This window comes from Cavia porcellus, unplaced genomic scaffold, assembly GCF_034190915.1.
Source record: "Cavia porcellus strain 051 isolate PalLab524CR breed Dunkin Hartley unplaced genomic scaffold, mCavPor4.1 scaffold_14, whole genome shotgun sequence".
NCBI lineage: Eukaryota > Metazoa > Chordata > Mammalia > Rodentia > Caviidae > Cavia > Cavia porcellus.
The window spans coordinates 67,021,169-67,043,154 of NW_026947497.1; the positions used below are offsets into that span (position 1 = coordinate 67,021,169).

Consider the following 21,986-nt stretch of genomic DNA (forward strand, 5'->3'; position numbering starts at 1 on the left):
TAGCAAGGTCACTCTTTTTTTTTTTTTTTTTAATTTAAGGGAAAAAAAGAAAGAAAAAATCAAGACAAAATAGAAAAAAGGGTAGAGGTAATACATAACTTCAAAGAAAAATATTAACACTAAGAAACTACGAGTTGATAAGTTACATATTGTCCTCTTAGAAATAGTTGTTCAAGTTACAAAATCAAAGCATAAAAACTCAAACATTCAAAGTGCAAACCATTCTGTTCAATGCTCTAATGAAAACTTAGTAATACGGTCATCTATCTTATACACTTAAACATGAGATTACTCTTGAGTACAAACCCAAGAACAAAGAAAGCTTACACCCTCAAAAACATCTCATGCAAACTGCCAAATATTTGTTCATAAAATCCAAAAAAGTACCAAAAGAACCCCCAAACTTTCATCAACTGATGAATGAACAAATGTTGTATATTTATACAAAGGAATGGTATTCAGCCACAGATGTGAATAAACCAATTCATGCCACAATATGGATATTAAAATAACCCATACAATTGCAAAACATATTATTTACAGAATATTTACATCAAGGTTAACATGATTATTCATCAGAAACCACAAAAGTGAGAAGCACGGAATGACATATTTAAACTGCTAAAAGAAAACAACTACCAAAAATTCTATATGCACCAACAGTATCCTTCAAAAATAAGGACAAAATTAATATATTCCCAGGTAAACAAAAACTGAAATTTTAGGCAATAGAGTTATCCTACAAGAAATCTTTCTGTTGGACGTGAAAGGACAGTAGACAGTAATTTCAGTTCACAAGAAGAAATAAAGAACAAAATTAAAAGATAACCATATAGGTAAATGGAAAAGGAGAGTACTAACATATTTTTGTTTGCAGTTTCTCTGGTTCTTGCTTAAATGACTGCCACAGAATTGCAAACATTGTGGCCACACAATGTGAGAGGGTATAATTTGTGACAATAGCTACCTAGAGGAGTGGGTAACAAAGATTTTGTATACTGTCAAAATTAAGCTGTTATTCATCTGTGCTAGATTGCTACAAATAAAGATGTGAATTGTAATCACAAAGTCCACCCCCATTGAGAAAATAACTTTAAAATATTGTATTAGAAACCAAAAGAGAATTAAAAGGCACACTAAAACTGTGTATTCAACCACAATGAAACCATTAATAAAGGAACAAAGCAACAAACACAGAAAACAAAGTGCAAAATGGCAGAAGTTTTTCACCAATAAATATATTAAATGTAAACATACTAACGTTTACATTTAATGTACAGTACTAACTTGTCCAATTAAAAGACAGGGCTTAACAAAATAAAGACACTTAATGATGGACTGAACATGATATTTGCATAAAAACATATAAATGTAAAAGAAAAACCACCTCCCATATGCTGGTTCAAGAAAAAAGACAAAGTAAAAAGCTATAAGGAAAATATTACATAGGAAAAAAAAGCAGAAAATACTGTAATAGAATGCAGTCCTCCTTTAGTGGGTACGTCACAAAAAGGTCCTGGAGTGAAGGTCAAGGGAATTAAAGAAACAGTAATAGCCATTTACTAATCAGAGGAAATGGAACCATACCTGAAGGGTCGCTGGATACAGTGTATCTCAGCGTCAGGGCAGCAGACACCCAAGTCTCTGACCCACATTTAGCTCTCTTCCTGAAGGAAAGCACCCACACTCCCACCCCCATGCGGAGCTCAGCCTTTACCTCTGCATGCGCAATCCTGTAGTGACAGCCCAGGGACAGCTCCAGTCCCCCTCCAAGAGCCATGCCTTGGATAGCAGCCACCACTGGCTTCTCATATCTCTGCATTTCATCTACTATGGGTCCCAATCCACTGCCAGTGCCAAAGGATAGAGGTGCACTGAAGCCATGGATATCTGCACCTAAAGGCAGTAAAGACAAAGAGAAAAGAGTTTTGTGAAAGTCTTGATCTTTCCCAGTAACACAAAGGGAACGACCACTCTTAAGAAAGCTTCGGACCTCTTTGAGTTCAGGTCAGTTTGCTTTAGGAAACAAAAAAGGAATGAGTGGAAAATGTAGGACAAAATAAAAGAACGATCATCAAACCTTTACCAAGAATCCTATTACCTTCTATGATTTATCTTTTCATTTGGTGGGTGGTAAGTCTAATGTACACTGTGTTTTTACACTAATGTCTTCAGGTGATTTTTTTTTCTTTTGCAATACTGAGGACCGAAACCACAGCCTTCCCACTGAGCTACACTTCCAGTCCTTTTGTTACTCTTACTATGAGAGATGGTCTTGCTAAATCCATTAATTGCCAGGGCTGTGCTTGAATTTGTAATCCTCCTTTTCTACTTCCCAGTACTTGGATTACAGACCTCCAGTTACTTGGGCAAATTTATTTATTTATTTATTGAATCGAACTCAGAATCTTGTGCTTGCCAAGCAGGCACTTATGCCACTGAGCTATATCCCTGGCCTTTTGAGGTCAACTTAAAAGCTCCAAGAGGGGCAATAGGAGATTGCTGCTCTTAACCATCATTTTGATATTGAATTGGCCCCATTTTTTACCTAACACTGCTGGTCAAGCCTTTCACAGCAACTGAGTCCATATCTTTGTTAAGAGTACAAATCATTAACCATATAAAATTTTAGGGTAAAGTGCATAAATATTTGCTGAGATACATATTAATCAACTGCCTTAGAAGTATTTCTTGACATAACATTTTAAAAATGATTTAAAAAACTAAATTTTTTGCTTTTCCTGATTATAAAAATAACAGAGGAATCATGGAAAATTCCAGACATATACAAAATTATAAAGAAGATTAGCATCATTCTAAATACCATCATGCAGAAAATAATTTAAGATTTTGGTGAGTTCTTAGTATTTTTCCCATACATACAAGTAAATGAACTTGTGACACGGAATAAGTTATTTAATGTTTTTGTCTCAATATCTATTTTATTTTTTGTCTTTTTTCCTTTTTATTGGTACCGGTGATTGAACTCACGACCGCCTGCTTGCAAGGCAGGTGCTTATGCCACTGAGCTAAATCCCTAGCCCCTCAATATCTATTTTAAATCACTGACATGAGCATTAAATGAAAGCTTGGCATGTATATATTTAATATTGTGACGTACTGTGAAATCTCATTTTCACATGGAGATTAGGGGAGGTAAGCTTTTTGATATAGCATTATTTCATTTGAAGTCAGTAAACTTGGCATGAGTTTAAAACTAATTAATTTCATATTCAGCCTATTCACCTATTCCTTTCCCCATCTAGTATTAATTCAATAACTGCTTTGCTTCCTCATCAATCCATCATTTTGACTCTCTTTTCTAGCATTTTCTTTTCTGTTGCCTTTTAAGATTCTTTTTGGTTTAGAGAAACAAGATCAAATTAAGTTTATGTCTCAAGGCTATCATACTCAGTGCTTTAGACTGAAATAATTTTTCATGAAAAATAGAAATTAACATTTATTGGAAAATAGGTATTGTGCCAAATAGGCTCATATATTGTTTCATTTAATTGCACCTATGTTAAATAACCTAAGTTAAAACACCTATGTTAAATAACCTATGTTAAAATACCTATGTTAAATACTTTAACAATCCCCATTTTGCAGTCTTAGCTGTCTCAGAGACAACTAACTCTTTGAGATGTTAATTGATTATTTCAGGTATGACTAACAAGACACAATAGGATTTAAACAGAGGCATTTTGACTACAAAATCCAATCTCCCCTCACCTTGTCCTGGAGCCTTCTCACTGAGTTATATCCCCAGTCTTTTTTTTTTTTTAATTTTAATACAGGACAACTCTTATTGCCCAAACTAGGCTAGAATTTGTGATCTTCCTCCCTGAAGATCTAGGATTACAGGCATGTACCACCATGCCCAGCCAAAGCCTACACACAAGGGAACAGTGACTCACTTTTAAATTATTCCAAGGACAGGAAAATCCAATTAATTTTTGCATACTGATTTATACCCAGCAAAATTGCTAGGTTTACTTATTAATCCTAATAAATTTCTAGATTTTTTTAAAAATTCTAGATTATTTTAAATTTTCTATGAACATTGTTATAGTCTAGTTCTAACCATTGCGCCTCATTCCTGTTCTGTATGCGCTGCTCGGCCCCCTCCCTCCCTTCCTATCTTTCTAGGTTAAGTTCCTATTTCCTGAGAAAGCTATAACAGCCTTAGGTTTCAGTTTCCTGTGACCCCCTCCCCTACCCCTCATCCAGCTATCTTTAATAAAATGTGCTGTTCTTTAAGAAATGCTCTTCTCTGTAAAAATTGTAAAATCTTACCTAATTGATATGTTAACCATTGTTGTCCTCTATAAATAACAGATGTGGTGCTAAAATAAGCCAACAGGGGTTGTTAATTACTGCTAGACTTCTCTATTCTTTGCTGAGGGAAAGAAGATGTTTGCCCAATCTAAACTTGCTTGTATGCAGGAAGACTTGCTTGTTAGCCCAACCCTTATCTGAACTTTGCTCTTCCCAATATAATCTCTGTGTTCCTGTTCTGTAGTGTGCCACACCCCCATTCCCCTCCTTGCATTGTGAGACCAGCAGCTGTTTGTGGTTTTTACAAGATAAAAGCCCTGCCTTTTAGCTGTCAGGCCCACAGTCTCCAAATTGGCTCCCGGGGATTGCATCACCAGGCCTGGCCTAGAATAAAGCCTTTGCTCCCCAAATTTTAATTTTCTTGCTTCCTTGGGTTTTATTCCAGGGTCTGAGCTATCACAATTATCATATCTTCTGAATCATGAATGAAGTTTTATCTCTTCCTTTCTAATCCTTATAACATTTGAGTTTATTTTCTAGCTTCCTAGGTTGCCTATCACTTTAGATACAATGTCAAACAGAAATGGTGAGAACTCAGCATTTTCTTCTTCCTTTCTTATAATAAAGCTTTCAGTGCACCATTTTTTGATGTTTTATGTAGATTTTTTAAACATATATATTGTTAGCTCATTTCCTTTCTGTATCTATTTTACTAGAATTTTTAACTTTGACCCATGTCAAATGTTATTCAATGTATTTTCTTGTGCCTCTTGAAGTAATTATAGGACAGCTCTTTAGTCTTACAATAGAACAGATAACATTGATCAAGTTTTCAACTAACCTAACATCACTAGAATAAAAGTGATTATTATACCTTTTACGTAATATTGAGTTCAGCTCTAGAATACACTAAGATTTTTATATCTATATTTATTAATAAAATTACCCTATTATTTTGCTTTCCTATACTGACATTGCCAAATATTGGTATCAAGGTTATGCTAATCTCTCAAAAAAGAGGAAAGATGTTTACTGGATCAGCTTGTGTCTACCCAGAAGCCATGAATGCGACTTTATATGGAAAGGGTCTTTTATAAGGTCATTGTGGATATAATCAAGTTAAGAACCAGCCATACTGGACCCCACTAGGAAATCTAGATGTAGACATATAGGGAAGAAGGTCATGTGAAGATGTAAGGAAAGGAGTGAAGTATCTACAAGCCAAGGGCTGACCACACAGGAAACAAGGAAGGAGGTACTTACTAAAAGCCTCGGAAGGAAGAATGGTCTTGGCCATTGGTTTTTTTGTTTGTTTATTTCTGGTTCTGGGAATTGAACCCAGAGACTTCACAATAAGCTACACCTTCAGCTTTTTAAATGTAACTTTTTTTTCTTTTTCTATTTTTCTTTTTTATTACTAAGTCACTGAGTTATTCAGCCTGGGCTCCATTCTGTGATCTTCCTGCCTCAGACTCCAGAGTGCTGGGATGCCTGGCTTCCTATTAATATGTTGATTATCAACTTTTTATCCCATAACAGTGAAATAATAATCTTTGGTAGTTCTAAGCCAATCTGCTTGTGTAACTTTTTTTTTTGGACCAGGGATCAAACTCACAACCTCATGGTTGCCAGGCAGGTACTTAAGCCTGCTGAGCTAAATCCCTGGCTATCACCTTGTATAACCTTTTAAAGGGACCCCTAGGGAACTAATGTAGGAAGTGTCTGATAGATCCCCCCATCTGAGAGACAGCACAATCATTATGGCAACAGTTCAAAACTATACCCCGATAATGCATAACTCCTTCATCCCAGAAGCCCTTATGGCTTCTTCCTCCCAAAAGTCTTTGCCAAAGCTTATGCATGTAAAGGTTTACCCAATCCCTTGCACCCTCACAAAATAAATCAGCCCACATCAGTCCTCAGAGCCCTACCTCCTCAGAGCCTATATGAGGCAGAACCTGCCCTTTGTCTGCAGAGAGCCGTCCACAGCCTTCTTTGTGGTGACTCCCTCTGTGCCCTCATTAAACACTTTCTTATTTAGTGGCTTCCTCTCTTAATATTCTGCGCTGCTCTGGATTGAGTACAAAGTTTCAACTCAATCAGTGTTCCCTCACTTGTGATCCTCTAAAACATTTGTGCAACATTAGAAAAATATTTTCATTGACCTGACAAAGTTTTGCCAATGAAGTTGTCTGGATTTAGGATTTAGTCTGTGAGATTTGAGATAATTGATTGCAAATTTCCAATGGTTACACAATTTCTGGGGTTTTCCATCTCTTCCTGAGTCAGTTTTGGTCAGCTGCATTTGCCTCCTGGCTCATCACGCACCACCTGTGTTTTCTGTGGCAAGAGCATCTGCAGTGATGAGTTTTTGGTAAGTCTTTGTAAGCTTTGCTTATGTTTTGTCTTTTTTTTTTTCTTGCTCAATAGGTTTCTCAATTTAATTAATCTTTTTTTCTTGCTCAATAGGTTTCTCAATTTAATTAATCTTTTTTTCTTGCTCAATAGGTTTCTCAATTTAATTAATCTTTCACAGAACTAACTAGGAGCCCGGCATGGTGGCACATGTCTGTGATCTCAGCATTCAAGAGGCTTATGGATTTGAGACCAGCCTGAACTATTCAGTAAATTCAAGACTATTGCTGACATAGAGATCCTGTCTCAGGAAGAAAGGGAGAGAGAGAAGAGAGAGAGAGAGAGAGAGAGAGAGAGAGAGAGAGAGAGAGAGAGGAAGAAGAAGGAAGAGGAGGAGGAGGAGAAGGAGGAGAAGGGAAAGAAAGGAGGGGGACAGAAGGGAGAAAGAAGAAAATACAGAACTAACTAGACATTATTGTTCCTTTTCATTCATATTTGTTTTCAATTTCATTAACTTTCCTTCTAGGGATATAACTCAGAGGCACGAGTGCCTGCCTGGCAAGTATGAGGTCCTGAGTTGAATTTCTGGTACCTAAATAAATAAATAAATAAATAAAAATTTTAAAAGAATGAAACAAAAAAAAAAATTCCAAACTTTCCTCCTTATTTCCTTCATGCTACACAACATGGGCCTATTTTATTGCTTTATTTCCATCTGGTTGTGTTTCTTTTGCCAGTTATGTCAAATGGCTGCTGAGCTCACTCTGTTTCAGTATTTTTCTTTTCTAACCTATTCTACTAAAGTTACACATTTCCTGCTAGGGTTCCCTTAGCTGTATCCTCTCACATTTCATATCTTAAGTTTTTCATAGTCACTGAATTCAGACTATTTCTTAACATTTCACTATGATTTGTCTCAACTCAAAGGTTAAAAAGTGTATTTAATTCCAGCATGAGAGGCTGAGAGAAAAGTCAGAAACTGAAGCCCACCCTAGACAATTTAGCAATCTTGCAAACTCTATTTCAAAATAAAAAATTTTAAGAGGGGTCGGAGCTATAGATCCTAGCTAAGCCTTAGGTTTAGTCCCCAGTACTGGGAAAAGTGAATTAAATTTCCAAACACATGAAAGTTTCTAGTTAGTTTTTCTTATTGATCTGGTTTAAATGCACCATTGAGAGATAATATATTATAAAGGAAGCTTACAAGAGAGCTATTTATTTCCTGATGATGAGGATTGAACCAAGGGCATCAATGCTAAGCATATACTCTGTTACTGAACTATACTCTGATGCCAACATATGTTTTCATATTCCTGTACTTTATCTGGCCAATTTTTCTAAATATTCTTGGTATTTGTGAATAATGTATATTTTCAAATTTGAGATGCACTGTGCCAGATCTGTTCATTATGTCTAGTTTGGTGATTTCTAGTACTTTTCTAGAAATTAATTTTCATTATATCCTGTCTTCTACCTATTTCTTTAAAAAATGTCAAGTTAAATAGCAAGGTAAATGCTACTACTATGATGAGTAACATTTGTCTATTTCTTGCCATGAATCTAATATCTGAGTTTTTGCAAGCTACTATTAACATACATTAAATATCTCTGCCTGCAGTAGAATTCATAAGGCTCCCTATGAAAGGAAATGAACTCCAAAACTGAATTAAAGTGAAACACTTACGGAACATTTTCTGTGTGCAAGCAATGGATTATAGAGTTTTAGCTAAATTATCCCATTTAATCTCTCCAAAACTCCTTAAGACAGATAGATACCACTGCCCCTATTTTACAGTTAGGGAACCTGAGGTTCAGGAGCTGAGCTAGGCTGGCACAGGCTCAGACAAGGTAGAAAAGACATAGACAGAACAGACACCAAGCAGTAGATATATAGCAGCAGGTATCACAGCCTGCAACTAAATGTCCTAAAATGACTCAACCTGATATAAAAGAGGTGAAGGCCCAAGTCCTCTCTGGATGTCTTTTGGAAGGACCCAATCTTATCCCCACAGGTCCTCCTTTCCACTGTCTTCTGCCAAATCCATTACCCACACTAAGTGCTAACCCACAGGGACAGATCGTGCAGTATTGATCTCAGTCTGTGGCTGGATTCTAGAGCTAGTGAGGGAGGGTTAGACGCTAGTTACCTGCACAAAAGATATTATTTGCTCCAGAAATCACAATTCCTTTTATTGTGTAGTCTGACATAGCCTTCTGTAGTCCTTCCTTTATTCCATGGATTACAGCCGGACTAAAAGAAAAAATTTACGTAAGGCAATGAGAATTAAAGTCCTCCTATCTCAGAGATTTTCCTTCCCTAATAATGGAAAAAATTAATGAAACACATATTAGATAAAACCCTCAGATACCATTGAAGCTTTCCCTTGTTTGTTCAACAATACACACACACACATACACACACACACACACACACACACACACACACACACTGTGAATTAAGCAGTGAGCTGATTAAATTAGGTCACTTTTAAAGCTACGTTATGTTCTAGCACTTACCTTTATGTTGAACACTTAGAATCTGTATAATCAACTTAAAAACATTATTATACTAATGAGAAGGGGACCAAGAATTGGAAAGAGGCAGGAGGAGAGCAGCAGGGGACACAAAAAATTAAGATGTGGTATGTACATGTACTGACTCTCCACAATCATCATCATCATTATATATGCGACAAACATGAACTAATAAAAATATCTTAATACCATGAAATTATCTCCTATGTACAGTATAAGGAGCTCCCCGACAAATTCACAATTATCAAGTAAGGTACACTAAGTGCTGTAAAAAGGTACAAAGAAAGCGATGCAGATATTCTAAGAGGGACAAAAGTACAATTTGACAGTAGGCCAGGAATTTGGCTCAGCAGTATAAACATCTGCCTGCAAATGTGAGGTTGTGAGTTCAATTCCCGGTACCACAAAAAAAAAAAAAAAAAAAAAAAAAAAAAGGTACAATTTGTCATAGTGGCAAATAGAAGAAAAATAAAGCAGAAACCATCTGGGGAATGCAGCCGGGCTGCCAGTTATTTGAAATGTTCATTACTCCCACCTTCTTCAAAGTAGGGAAGAAGGTACTCCCACCTTCTTCAAACACAGTTAGTTTTTAGTAGAGTATATAGTATCCCAAAATAAAGACTACATATTTCTTGGTCTACTTTAAAATAAGGTTGACCCAAGGTGCTAACCAATGGGATGGAAGCACATTTGGTCTATATGACTTTCAGAAAGAGTCCTCAAAGGCCTGGGTGTCCTTTCGGCTTTTTCCTTCCTCCCTACTTGTGGCAGGAATGCAGACAAGATAGCTAGACTGAGAGGAGCCATCTTGAACCAGAAGGTAGAAGTCATGTGCTCAGGTGGTGGAGCAAAAGAGACTTAACTGGGGTCCCTCCTGATTGTAGAGCAGCCATAACATTTCAGGACACTGCTGTGAGGGCCATTATATTTTTATTTTTTAATTCACTATTATTACGAGCTTTCTGGCAGGCAGACCTAACCCTAACTAATTTAGGAGGCAAAGGCAAGGGCAGGGAAAGCTAAAGCAGGCAGAGCAGTTGATTTTGCCAAGTTTCAGTACATGAAGGAGTCACCCACAGGAGACTGGGCTAAAGGCAAAAGCATAGTCTACAACAAGGTAAAGAGAGCTGAGGGCAGCTTCTCTGGCTACATCTTCACTTAAGAAGTAGGAGAGGCTCGGCACAGTGGGAGCCTTTGTCCCAGAGACCAAGAAAGGAGACTTTGCCAAGAAGCAATGGATTAGTCAGACCAGTGTAGGGTAAAAGAGGAGAATAAAAGAAAACAATGTACTAGATGCGCTTGAAAGAAAACTGATAGGCACAGACTACAATTAATTTTGTTTGGACACAGTCTTCTAGATAAAAATCTCAGATCTTTAGTTACGGCATGGAAATAATCTTAAAACAAAGCACATGTGAACAGACTAGTGTAAAAGCCATGTTGTTTAGAAAGTAGGAGAGAAATCATCAAGGAGTAAGGGAAATACTTGCACACAGTTACAGTAATTACCATTTGCCTGGTTACTTTTGAAGTCTTAACCCACAGAAAGTCCAATGAAATCCCTTGCTTTAGACTGGTTAATTAAAAAACCAAATATGATCAGGAAAAATGAATACTGAAACATTACATAATAATGAAAGCTCCAAAAGAAATACACAGCACCTGTGAGGAGTTCCTGAACTGGCCCACCCAGACATAATGATACCCAAATCCTCATACACTTGACTCCATTATTTATAATGGTGTTATAGATGTATATGCAACTATCATTTCTAAAATATTTATGCCTGTAATACCCAATGAAACACAAATGTTATATAGATTTATACTGCCTTATTTAGGGAGAATGATGAAAAAATAAAGACTCTCGATGCCCGTTCATTAGGACTGCAAAGATACTGGGTCTAACTGCATTTTCTGTCCCTGTTGGTTGAATGACAAATGTGGAACCCAGGGATACACAGTACAATTCTGTTGATTAGTGGATAAAAAAGGGCTATAAAATGACACGAAATTAGCTCAAACAGCACCACAGAGGAGAAAAGATGGGCTTTTCCCATTTCATTGACTCCTTCTTGGTTCATTTATGCTCTTCTTACTTTTTAAAAACTCAGAAACAGGAAATGAAAAGGGCTGTACCAAGTACAGATTGAGGATGCAGTCAGAGCCTCACACCAAGGTGAGGTCCTCAGAGGCCAAGACAGTGTTTCTTGCTTAGCCCATGCATCGTGCTAGATGGAGTCTGGCGAGAAGGGGACATTTCTTGCCTGCTGACCACAGTTCTTCAAGTTTCTCAATCACAGCACATTCGTTTTATTTTTTTAAACCAAAACCACAACAACAAAGAATAAGAACAAGATACAGAATTTCAAAACAAAATAATAGAAAATCAATGAGTTAATATATTGCATATTGTTATCCTCAAATTAGATGTTCAGATTACATGGTTTAGGCCTAAAAAAAAAATCAATCAAACAATGAAAGCACAAATTGCTCTTTTTGATGAACTAACAGAGATTAGTACTATGGTTATTTATTTTATATACACACACATACATATACATACATACATAAATCTTTTCCCTTCTTTCTTTTCTCCTTTCTCCTAATCTAGTTGTTCCCAGCAAACTCTTACTTTTTTAATATTTTGTTTTGTTTTGTAATGTGTGTTCACCAAGTTAAGCTTTGTCCTTGTGACAAGGATTCTTTTCAATCAAATAAGTAGATCAGAAAGAAGACAGAATATGGCAAACATGTAAGGAGAGTAGTAGTTTCAGAAACTGTTTCCAATCACACATGTGTGAGTAGGCATCTTCAGTTGTTATGTAAAACAAGAGACTTTAGCTATATGGAATTCAGTAAAATAAAAAGTATAAGAGATTACTTTGGAGACAGCCTCATAATCAGCAAAGTCCTACACTTGTGAATAAGGTGATATTCATCTGAATAGAAGGAAATCAGCTAAACTAGCAGGGAAAGACTTAACCTACTTGTTTGCACTAAACACGTATATGAGAATAGGCATCTCTCAGTGCACCAGGGGGAGATAATCTCCCACATAAAACTAGGAACTAGGAAGGGGAGAGGAATGAAAGAAAGAAGGGTAAGTACAATGCAAAACTGAAAGAAAAAAAATTGAGGAACCTGTTAGACTTGATAAACAAGCTGGCATGTAGTCAAACCTATGCTGTTCAATATACAGAGTTTGAGTTTCAAAAAAGAAACAACGAACTCCTACAGAATGGCATGGTGTTAAGATCAGCAACTATGAGTCCAGAACCTTCAGGGAATAAAGAAGGATTCTTGGGTGTAATAATTACCTTTCACTTTGTTATCTTTTAACTCATAACCTTGAGAAATCAAACAACATTTCTCTCTTTGGATGGGTTAAATGGAAATCATGTCTACTTCAGGAAACAGGTTCTGGACTATTATACAAACATTAAGAAGTCCAAAAAGCATACCCAAGTCAGCCCTCAGTGTCAGTGGGGTATTGATGTCAGGATATAACCCCCCACACTGGGATGCCAAACTCATCATATGCTCCCATGTAGAACAGTGAATTCTTACATATAACCTATATTCATCATCTCCAGGCTTAATACTCATAAAACATAAAAGCTATGTAAGATATTGTTGTTACACTGCATTGTTGAGGGAGTAATAACAAGGGGATAAAGATTCCTAGAGACCCACCCATTGCAGACCTAGTGGATCTAACTACACTTTATCTATGGTTGGTTAAATGACCGGTGGGGGACCCAGCCTACAGAAGGACAAATCTTTTTTCCTTTGGGTAAAAGATGACTATGAAATGAGCCAAAATAAGTGCAATCACACAATAGAGATTGGTTTTTCTCATTTAACTATTTAACTTCTGCTTTATATGGTTTCTCATTTTGGAAAAACTCAAAAACAGGGCAAAAAAGGAAAGTTAGAATATGCACAGCCAATACAGCTTTACTGGTTTCAGTTGACTGAGAGGACCACAGCTTCTCAGCCAGGCCAAGGCCCGGGAAACTAACAAAGCCAGGAGTGAAGCATGGAGTCTGGGAAGAAAAGGACATGACTTGAGTGCAGAAGGCAGTTTTTTCAGCTTCTTTCACCTAAAATGTCTTTCCTTTTAACAGCTTTAGAAAACAAAACAAAACAAAGCAAACCCCCCCCCAAAACTAAAGTTCATCCAATAAAGCTTTGTAGCTTGTGACTAGAATTTTTTCAATCAAAGAAACTGAAAAGAGAATATACCAAACTATCTAACATGGGAAGGTAGGACTGCTTTCAGAAAACTGCATTTTCACTTATGCATTTGCATGTATGATGAGTCATCAGTTACTACGAAAACACAAAGTTTCTAACTATGTGGACTGCAGTTTGAAAAAATAGTTGCAAGCCACTTATTCTGGAGATAAGCCTCCTACCTATCAGCCAGGCAGTACATTTGAGATGGGGGTTGCTATTCTTCTGAAAAGAAAGAAACACAGCTGGATGGTCTAGCAATGAAGGAGTTCAATTATGTGCTTAGGAAAAACTTAACTAGGTAAGCATATTTCCCTAAGTTAGGAAAGTTAACGTCCAATGCAAATTTATTTTAAAAAATGAAAGCAATAAAAAAAGAAAAAAAATTTAAGAAACTGAGGTGCTTGTTAGATTTGACAAAGCAGCTGGAGTATAATAAAATCTCACTCTTTAGTGAACTGGCTAATAAAATCTTAAAACCAAAATCAACAAAATCTCATAAAAGCCACAAGGTTAAGACCCATAATTATGAGTCAAAACTTTAAGTATTAATAAAGGAAGGATCTGCCCTTGTGTATGATAATTACCTTTCACCTAGTGACTGTCTACCTTTCAACCTAGAAGACTGCAATAAAACCTGTTGATTTTGACTAGTTAATCAAAAACCACAACTGAATGCAAAAACAGATTATGGGCCATTACATAATATTGAGAAATCCAGAAAGTGTGTATAGTCTTTTCTTTGCACCTATGGGGAACCGGCTTCAGAATACACCCTCGGCCTGGCATGATACCAATATCCTCACATTACGTGAAATACTGGAGTATTTACACATTACCATCTATCTCATGAGCTCTAGACTACTTATAAATACCCTCATATACTATAAATGATATCTAAAAAGTAGTTATTGTATTGTTTAGGGGATTATGACAAGGAAAAAAAGATTTTGTATGTTCACTAGAGATCCAAGCAACATAATTATATTTTCTACCCCGGTTGGCTGAATGGTCACTGTGGAAACCAGCGATACAGGAGGAACTGACTACAGCATGAGCTCAATTAGTGCCACTGAGAAGGAACTGGCTTTCCCCATTCCAACCAGTCCTTCCTGTTTTATTTACATTTTTGTTAATTTTGAAAAACTCAAAAGCATGCAACAACAGAAAAAAAAAATGAGTATGACTAGATCCAGATGCCAAAGAGAACCACAGCTTTGCAGCAAGATAAAAGCCACTTGCCCACTTCAAAGTCTGACTCCAGCGTGTGGCCCATACAGCAGCGGGGCAGCCTGCACTGGAAGCTGGGACTTGAGGCTGGATGGAGCTTCAGCCTAGTGCTGAGGCGATACCTCTGCAACTGAAAGTTCTGAAAAGCCAAGCTGCGTGCAGGCAAAGGGTTGCGCGCCAGATAACGCGCACAGACGACCCCGGCTCCACCGCTCAGTATAGATCACTCAGTCTGTTTCCTGACCTGTCAAAACCCAGCTGGAACCCAGTTAACCTAGTGAAAGGTCCTTGCCCACCCCAGCGGCTGCCCTGTCTGTGTTTTCGGTTTGGACTGGCAGGGAGAGTCAGAGGCCCCGGGTCCTGGTCCGCAGACCCAAGAGACCCCGCTGCGCCTGGCTGCAGGAAGAGGGGACCCAGCTGTCACCTGATGGCGTTGACAGGCGGGTTTCGGAGGCGGATCAGCGCCAGGGAGTGGGGCAGCCTCAGGTACTCCGCCATCTCTGTCTGTTGCTGCCGAGGGGCCACTGCCAAACTCTGCCTGCCCGTGGCTTCGAGACTTGGCCACTTTTCTAGGGGAGAGCAAGGAGGGGCGTCGGGTTGACCAATGCGATCAGGGCACCGCCTCCCGCAACCCCACCTCCTGCAGCTGCAACCTGGGCGCCCACTGGCCCGAGTTCTCTGTTCTTCCAGGCTCCGCGACCCTGCTTTCCAACTCTACCTAAACTCATCGTCTCTTCTTTGGCTCCCATCCACTGCCACCACAAACTTCTCAGAGAGGACCCCTGAAAGCAGGTGGAAGTGACTTCCAGCTTTGCAATTCCGTCTCGAGACGGCCAGTTTCTGTTTCAGTGAGCTGGGCAAGCTGTACTCCTGGCCCACTTTCTGGCTCTTCCAGCCCCCCCCCCCCCCCCCCCCCGGTGCAGACCACTTAGGTTTGTGTCCTCCCTTCCCTCCCCTCATGCCCTCTTTTCTCCACCTTCTTCTTCCTCCTCCCCCTCCCAGTTCACCCACCTGCTCTTTGCGCACGCGCGCACACACACACTTCCCACAGTCCCTCGCGAGCCAATCTCCTCACGCGGCCCTGTTCGGGGAGAGTTGGAGTTGGTGTGGGCGTTGTTTCTTACCACAGCGTGTCTTCCCTGCACTCTTCCGTGCTTGCTGTGATGCACCCGGGCAGAGCGCTGTTGGGAGAACAGCCTAGGCCTCCTGGTCTCGTCTTGCACCCCCGCTCACTCGCACCTGCCCCACAGGCTTTCCCGCCACTCAAGCAGCGCGAGGAGCGACGCAGCCATGCGCATGCTCCGCGGAGGGTCGCGCACTCCCGGTACCGCCCCCGCTGACCTCCCTGTAGGTTGCTGTGGTGAGTCTCGGACACAGGTTCTCCAACTTACACAAACTATCCATACACGCGTGTCACATTTCCTTCACACCCTCCCCCAGTGTCAGGCAGAGGCCCTGAAGTCACACACTCCCCCTTGCAGGCACCCCGGGGGCCGGCGCCACTCCTGTGGGCACGGACAGGGGGCACCAGGCCTCCTCCATCGGTCTCCTTCCCTGGCACGTTGGTTCAGGGCTAAAGCCAGCTCGGCTGAGCAAGAAGACGTCCAGCTGGGTATAGGGCAGTGGGGCAGGGTGTGTAAAGGATTATGTAGGGCTCTGATGGGATGTACAGCTTTTAGGCAGTTAACTAGTGATCACCTGTGAAAGAGAAAGGGTCGCTGGAATTAAACCAAGGACCTGTGCAGTCTGTAGCTGAGTGACAGAGCTCCTGCTAAACGTGCATAGGGCCAAGAGCTGGTTGCCACCCAAAAATACTATAAAAGAGGAAGAATTTGAGCTGCAGTCCAGTAAAGCCCTTGACTCTTGCTGGAAGCTCTCAACCTATGTCAGCCCTTCAGTGCCAAAGGACCCAGGTAAAAATAAACCCCTTGTTAACTCTTCATTCATTGAATTGGACCTAAACTTGCAAGGTGGAACCTTTTCCCGGAGAAGGCTGTCTTCTGGGAACCCTTCAAGCATCCTGGAGAAAAAATATTTTCCATTCCTGACAGAGGAACTGGGCAACACATCACAAAATTGTTAATATGCATCTCATCTATATGGTGAGAATTGGTTTACAAATTATACCATTTACTATAATCGTGATATTCATGTACATTGTAAAACAGTAAATGAAATTTAGAAATGAGATAATGGTGAAATAAGCAATATATTAAAACATTTTGGTAATAGGTGATCGTGATTTCATGTTATTACCTGTATCATAGGTAATAAACATGTAAGGCAGACTTCATCGTTGTCTAGGTTACTTTTACCTTTGTCTCATTGCTGAGACAAAATACCTGACACCCATAATGAAGGAACAAAAGGTTTGTTTAACAGTTTTTGGAGATTTCAGTCCATAATCGGCTGGCTCCAAGGCAGGGTTGCATGACACTGGGGCAATACTTCAAGCCAGTGGCCAGAGCCAAAAGGGGGAAACGAGCCTTTTCTTCCTTGTATTGTACACAGGCCCTTCCACCCCCAGGGCAGGTGTCACACTCACAAAATCTCTGTGCCTTCCTATTGCACAGGATGAGGATATTTTCAAGGTAAGGATCCTGGCTCCCTGCTGGAGTCTTAGTTAAAACTTCTAAACTTCTCAAGTTGATGCAGTATATCAACCATAACACTCATGAATGTATAGTGTCAAATTTTTACCATCAACTTTTTTCCAGACTTGAGTAAATCATTCACCTTGTAATACCCCTGCTGTGCTGATGCCAGTATTGCTAGCTCTGCCATTTTCGTATTGATCTTTGTAGTATTTATATGTAGTTTTGCTTTCTTTGTGAGTGTTAATAATTTAATCCAAATGACCCCTTACCTTAGCACAATAACTGGCAGTATTTCTCAGTATGCTGATAGGAGATGAAAGAGGGAGAAGGCCACTGTTAATTTAGCTGCTCTTTGGAACTTGCCCTTGAAAGAGCAGCGAGCTCTGGGGGGCCAGGAGGACAGTTTAAAGAGTGTAGCCCAACCGCCCTTGCAGATTTTTACTAGGACAGCGCCAACAGATAAGACCCCTACAAAGACACCTTGTGCACTTTCCCAAGAACTGCAGCAACCACAGAGACCAACCTTGTCCCTGTGTTTCACAACTCCTCCCCAAATGCGCCCATTATGTCTTCCTGAGTCACTGTTCTAACCACCCCCCCCCGCTGTGGTTTTCATACATGTAAGCCCCTGACCTTTCCCCCTCGGGATCGCCCTCTGTCTTTGAGACGACCCCTCCATTGTGTCAAATAAACTTCTTCGTGGCAGAGTGTCTCCATCGTCCTGACATGGGTTATGGTCTCCCTGATCTTTCAGCCCTCTTCTCTCAGGACACCTCATTCCTAGTATGTGGGCTTCTGAGATGCCACCAAAACCCACAGCATATTATTCAGCCATAAAGAAGAACAAAATACAGGGAAATGGCTAGATTTTGAGACCGTGAGGTTAAGTGAAATAAGTCAGACATAGGAAGTTAAATATTGCATGGCTTCTCTTACATGAGAAGTCCAAAATATAAATAAAGAGTTAAAAAAAAAAAAACCAGAAAGAGATGATAGAAATAGGGATGCAGAAAGCAGCCAGGCACACAGTGGGAGGGAGGCAGGATCTCACAGTGGAGCCTGTCCAGGCCTGCAGGGCTACAGAAGTCACATGAAGTCACAAGCGGTGCCTCCTTGCTGCTGCTCGTGGGCAGTGACGGAGATACCTACGAAGCAGAATGATAGCAGCTGGCTGTGTGTTTCAGTGCTGAATTGGTTCCTCAGTTCCCTGGCTCTGGAAATTGCTATGGGAGATTGGATGACTATTTCAGATCTAGAAAGCAAAATACCTCTCAATATACCTCAGAAACAAAGATGTCTCCATCAAGTTTATACACACAGCAAGTGCTGTGTTCTTCAGTACCTTTGTCAAAAAATGTACACAGTATTTCCAGTGCCTTCTGCACAGAAGAGAATGTTGAAGTATTTCATATCTTGATCAGGAATTGACTGTTTTTGGTTTTCCTTCGTTGTATGAAGAACCCAAAAGTAAAGATGCAAAGAAAGAAGCATAATTGTGGTTTTAAATTGCATGAATGTGCTACTTGTACTTCAGTGGAAGAACCTTCTGGCACAGGAAGACATAGAAACACAAAATTTGAAACTGGGAAGTGAATATGGACCACTTGCAGAGCTGCTGTGCAATATTTAAGGAACAACTGGGAACCTCTAGGAGGGAAATTATTGGGCTTCAGGAGAGAGACAGACAGTTACAATGCAAGAATAGGAATTTGCATCAGCTACTGAAAAAAGGATGAGGTACAAAGATTACTGAATATTCCAAGTCAAGCTACTTAGTATAGTCATATGAAAAGAACATAAATATAAACTAAAGGAACAACTACAGCAACTTGTTATTAACAAAAAGGATAAAAGAAATAGCCATGGACATTCTAAACTACCAGGGCAGAGCTGATGGAAAAAAAGGGGTCCTGGAGGACTGGTAAAAAAAAGCTAGGAACAGGGGCTGGGGATTTAGCTCAGCGGCATAAGCGCCTGCCTTGCAAGCAGGCAGTCGTGAGTTCAATCCCTGGTACCGATTAAAAAAAAAGCTAGGAACAAAGATGAACTGTATAAAATTCTCTTGAATGATTATGAATACCATCAGAAATAAACCTTACTGGAAAATGCTGAACTTAAGAAGCTTCTTTGCAAATGAAAAAGGAAATGATTTCTTTTCTTTTTCCCCAAAAGAACAAACCTAGAGAAAGAGCAGATGAGAGAACGGGAACTGTTATGTCTGATGTTGAAGAACTGCCGGGGAACTGAGTAGAGAGAGTGTGGGGGAAACCTTCCTGTGAGACAGAGAGAGCTGCTTACAAAGAGCATCAGAAAACATTGGGAAATTTTGAAAATTCACATAGAAAAACTTGACAACCAAGTTTCAAAGGTACATATAGAAGGTTTTAATGACAAAGACGTAATATCACAACAACAGTATGACTGAGAAACTGGAGTTAGAAATTCAACAATGTAAAGAAATGATTAAAAAAAAAAAAAAAGAAAAAAAAAAGAAATGATTAAAACACAGCAACAACTTTTACCGCAGCAGCTTACTACTGCAAGTGATGATGATACCACTTCACTATTATGAGGCTGTTACTTGTTGAAAGGAAAGGAACACCTTAAAGAAGAATAGTCCTTTTTTTTTTTTTTTTTTTTTTTTTTGGTACCAGGGATTGAACTCACGACTGTGGCTTGCAAGACAGGTGCTTATGCCACTGAACTAAATCCCCAGCCCGAGAATGGTCCTTTTTAAAGAGAAAAAAAAAAAAAAAAAAAAAAAGTTTTGAGAGAAAGATGAAGCTTTACAAAAGTGGCTGTTCATCTAGGATTGGAGAGAAAGGCATTTGAAGAAGAGCAAGCCAGTTAGTTAAAGCAAGTTTTTAACTATAACTACCTTTGACCACCGGAACTCAGGAAATGTGAAACTTTTCATTGCCTTCTCAGGAACTGCTAATCAAGACAATCTTACAGTACACTCAAGTCCATAGCAAAAAATAAAATAAAAAATAGTCTCCCTGTGTGTCTAATGGGTCTCCAGTTTACACATCTAAAATCTCTGCCTGCTTCATCTACTCTAGACTCCTGCCAGACTTGTTCCTGTGTATTGGAACATAGTTCAGTTGAAGTGCTGAATATAGCTCCTGAAGAAACGAAACCAAATCAAGTCAGAAGAGAATGTACCTGTCAGACATGGAGTGTGGTGTCCAGGCCTGGATCACAAGGTTACACAGTGGAGGCTCTTTGACCTACACAGATTCTCACAGAAAAAAATGACTTACCTTAGATGTGTGAATGGGAACTTTTTTTCACCAACATATTTAACAAATTTGTTTCATCTGAGTTGAAACAGGGTGTGTCATAAAGGGAGTCATCTCTGATAATTTAAGAATGGTCTGAGTTATTTGTTTGGAATAATCTGTCTTCCCCCAAAGAGCTGGAATGCTAAATCTATTAAAAGGATATTGATTTCCTGTTGTCTGGTTTTGAAGGCCCGAAAGGCTCTCATTCTTTTGTTTTGATTGGTTTTATACTATTTTGTTTTGTATTAATTTATTGTGTTTGAAGGTAAGAACAACTATTTCAAACAAACAAAAAGAAACCACTATGGTAGCCACTGTTAATTTCCTGTTGTCTTGTTTTGAAATCCTGTGTTACTTGCATTGTTTTGCTCTGATCTGCTTTGTTCTGTTTTGTTTTGTTCTGTTTTATGCTCTTTAAAATAAAAAAAGGATATAAAAGCTTTGGATGTGTATTTTTAGTGACAGAAGCATCTGGCTCTGGAAACAGAAGCACTAGAATGAATTTCCTCTCTATAGATATTAAAATAGCACTTTTAGGAAACTCATTATTGTAAATGTTTAATTTTTGTCCTAAATGTAGTTGGCATTGGAAGTTTAGCCTTTACTTGAATGTATACTGTAGGTTTCTAACAAAGCAAGTTCTGTATTTGTTATGTTTAGTGTGATTTTGAAATTATCTCTTTCATGTTTTAAAGTAAAATTTGTATTTTGTACATAAATAGACATGATTATGTTAAGAGGCTTGAAGACTTAAAAATTTCACACAACCATAAATATAGTATTTCATGCCAATAAAATGTTTTTAGTGATTAAATAAAAAGAGCTGCAGAGGTTTTGGAGATGAGGAAGGAGATCTGACAAGGGGAGAATAGAGAAGGGAGGAAGTAAAGGAAACAAAACAATTATCAATATATGATGCACTGTATACATGACCCAGCTGCCCAAAATGAAGGTACTATTATGTATCACATATATACTAGTAAAACTTACTAAGAGACGATAAAAATGGGTTAATACATATTTGTCCCTTCCATTTTCCATGTAAAGTCCAAGTCCTTATGCTTTATTGAGTCTTGGACACTTCTGAGAATGTGAATAAATGTGGGACTTCTTTTAAGAAATGTATTCAAATACATATAAACAAACTTTATCATAAAATTTCAACCATTGTGGACACAAAATCTAATCATGACCCTCTCTAGTTTCAGAACCTCATGTTAGAAGCTGATGTTTTGGGGATATAAATTTTAAGAACTCAAAATAAAATCCATTCAAGATCTGAGAGGAAAAGTTAATGTGCTTTTTTTCCTCTACATTAACCTGAAAATAAATCACTTGGGAGGCAGAGTTACTAGTTTCAAGAATCTGTCCCACAGATGTTTATAATTTCAAATCCAAATTATATAATACCTAGTATATATCTCAACATAATTTTAAAGCTAACTAATTTGAAAACATGTGGTTTGGA

The 21,986-nt window shown here is 38.9% G+C and overlaps 1 protein-coding gene and 1 pseudogene across 5 annotated transcripts in view; one reads left to right on the plus strand and one right to left on the minus strand.

Annotated features, from left to right (window-relative positions):
• Positions 1 to 15,891, minus strand: part of LOC100135519 (peroxisomal bifunctional enzyme-like) — a 42,376-nt gene extending 26,485 nt beyond the window's left edge. The window contains exons 1-4 of one of the 5 annotated variants that reach the window (XM_023560243.2): positions 15,762 to 15,779; positions 15,062 to 15,206; positions 8,781 to 8,884; positions 1,718 to 1,896 (exon numbers count right to left, since the gene is read on the minus strand). In XM_023560243.2, the coding sequence (XP_023416011.1) occupies positions 1,718 to 1,896; positions 8,781 to 8,884; positions 15,062 to 15,135 (357 nt within the window). In that variant the 5' untranslated portion in view covers positions 15,136 to 15,206; positions 15,762 to 15,779. 5 annotated transcript variants of the gene reach the window in all.
• A 31-nt stretch (positions 15,892 to 15,922) lies between these two features.
• LOC134478640 (afadin- and alpha-actinin-binding protein-like) lies at positions 15,923 to 19,159 on the plus strand (annotated as a pseudogene).
• The last annotated feature ends 2,827 nt before the right edge of the window (positions 19,160 to 21,986 follow it).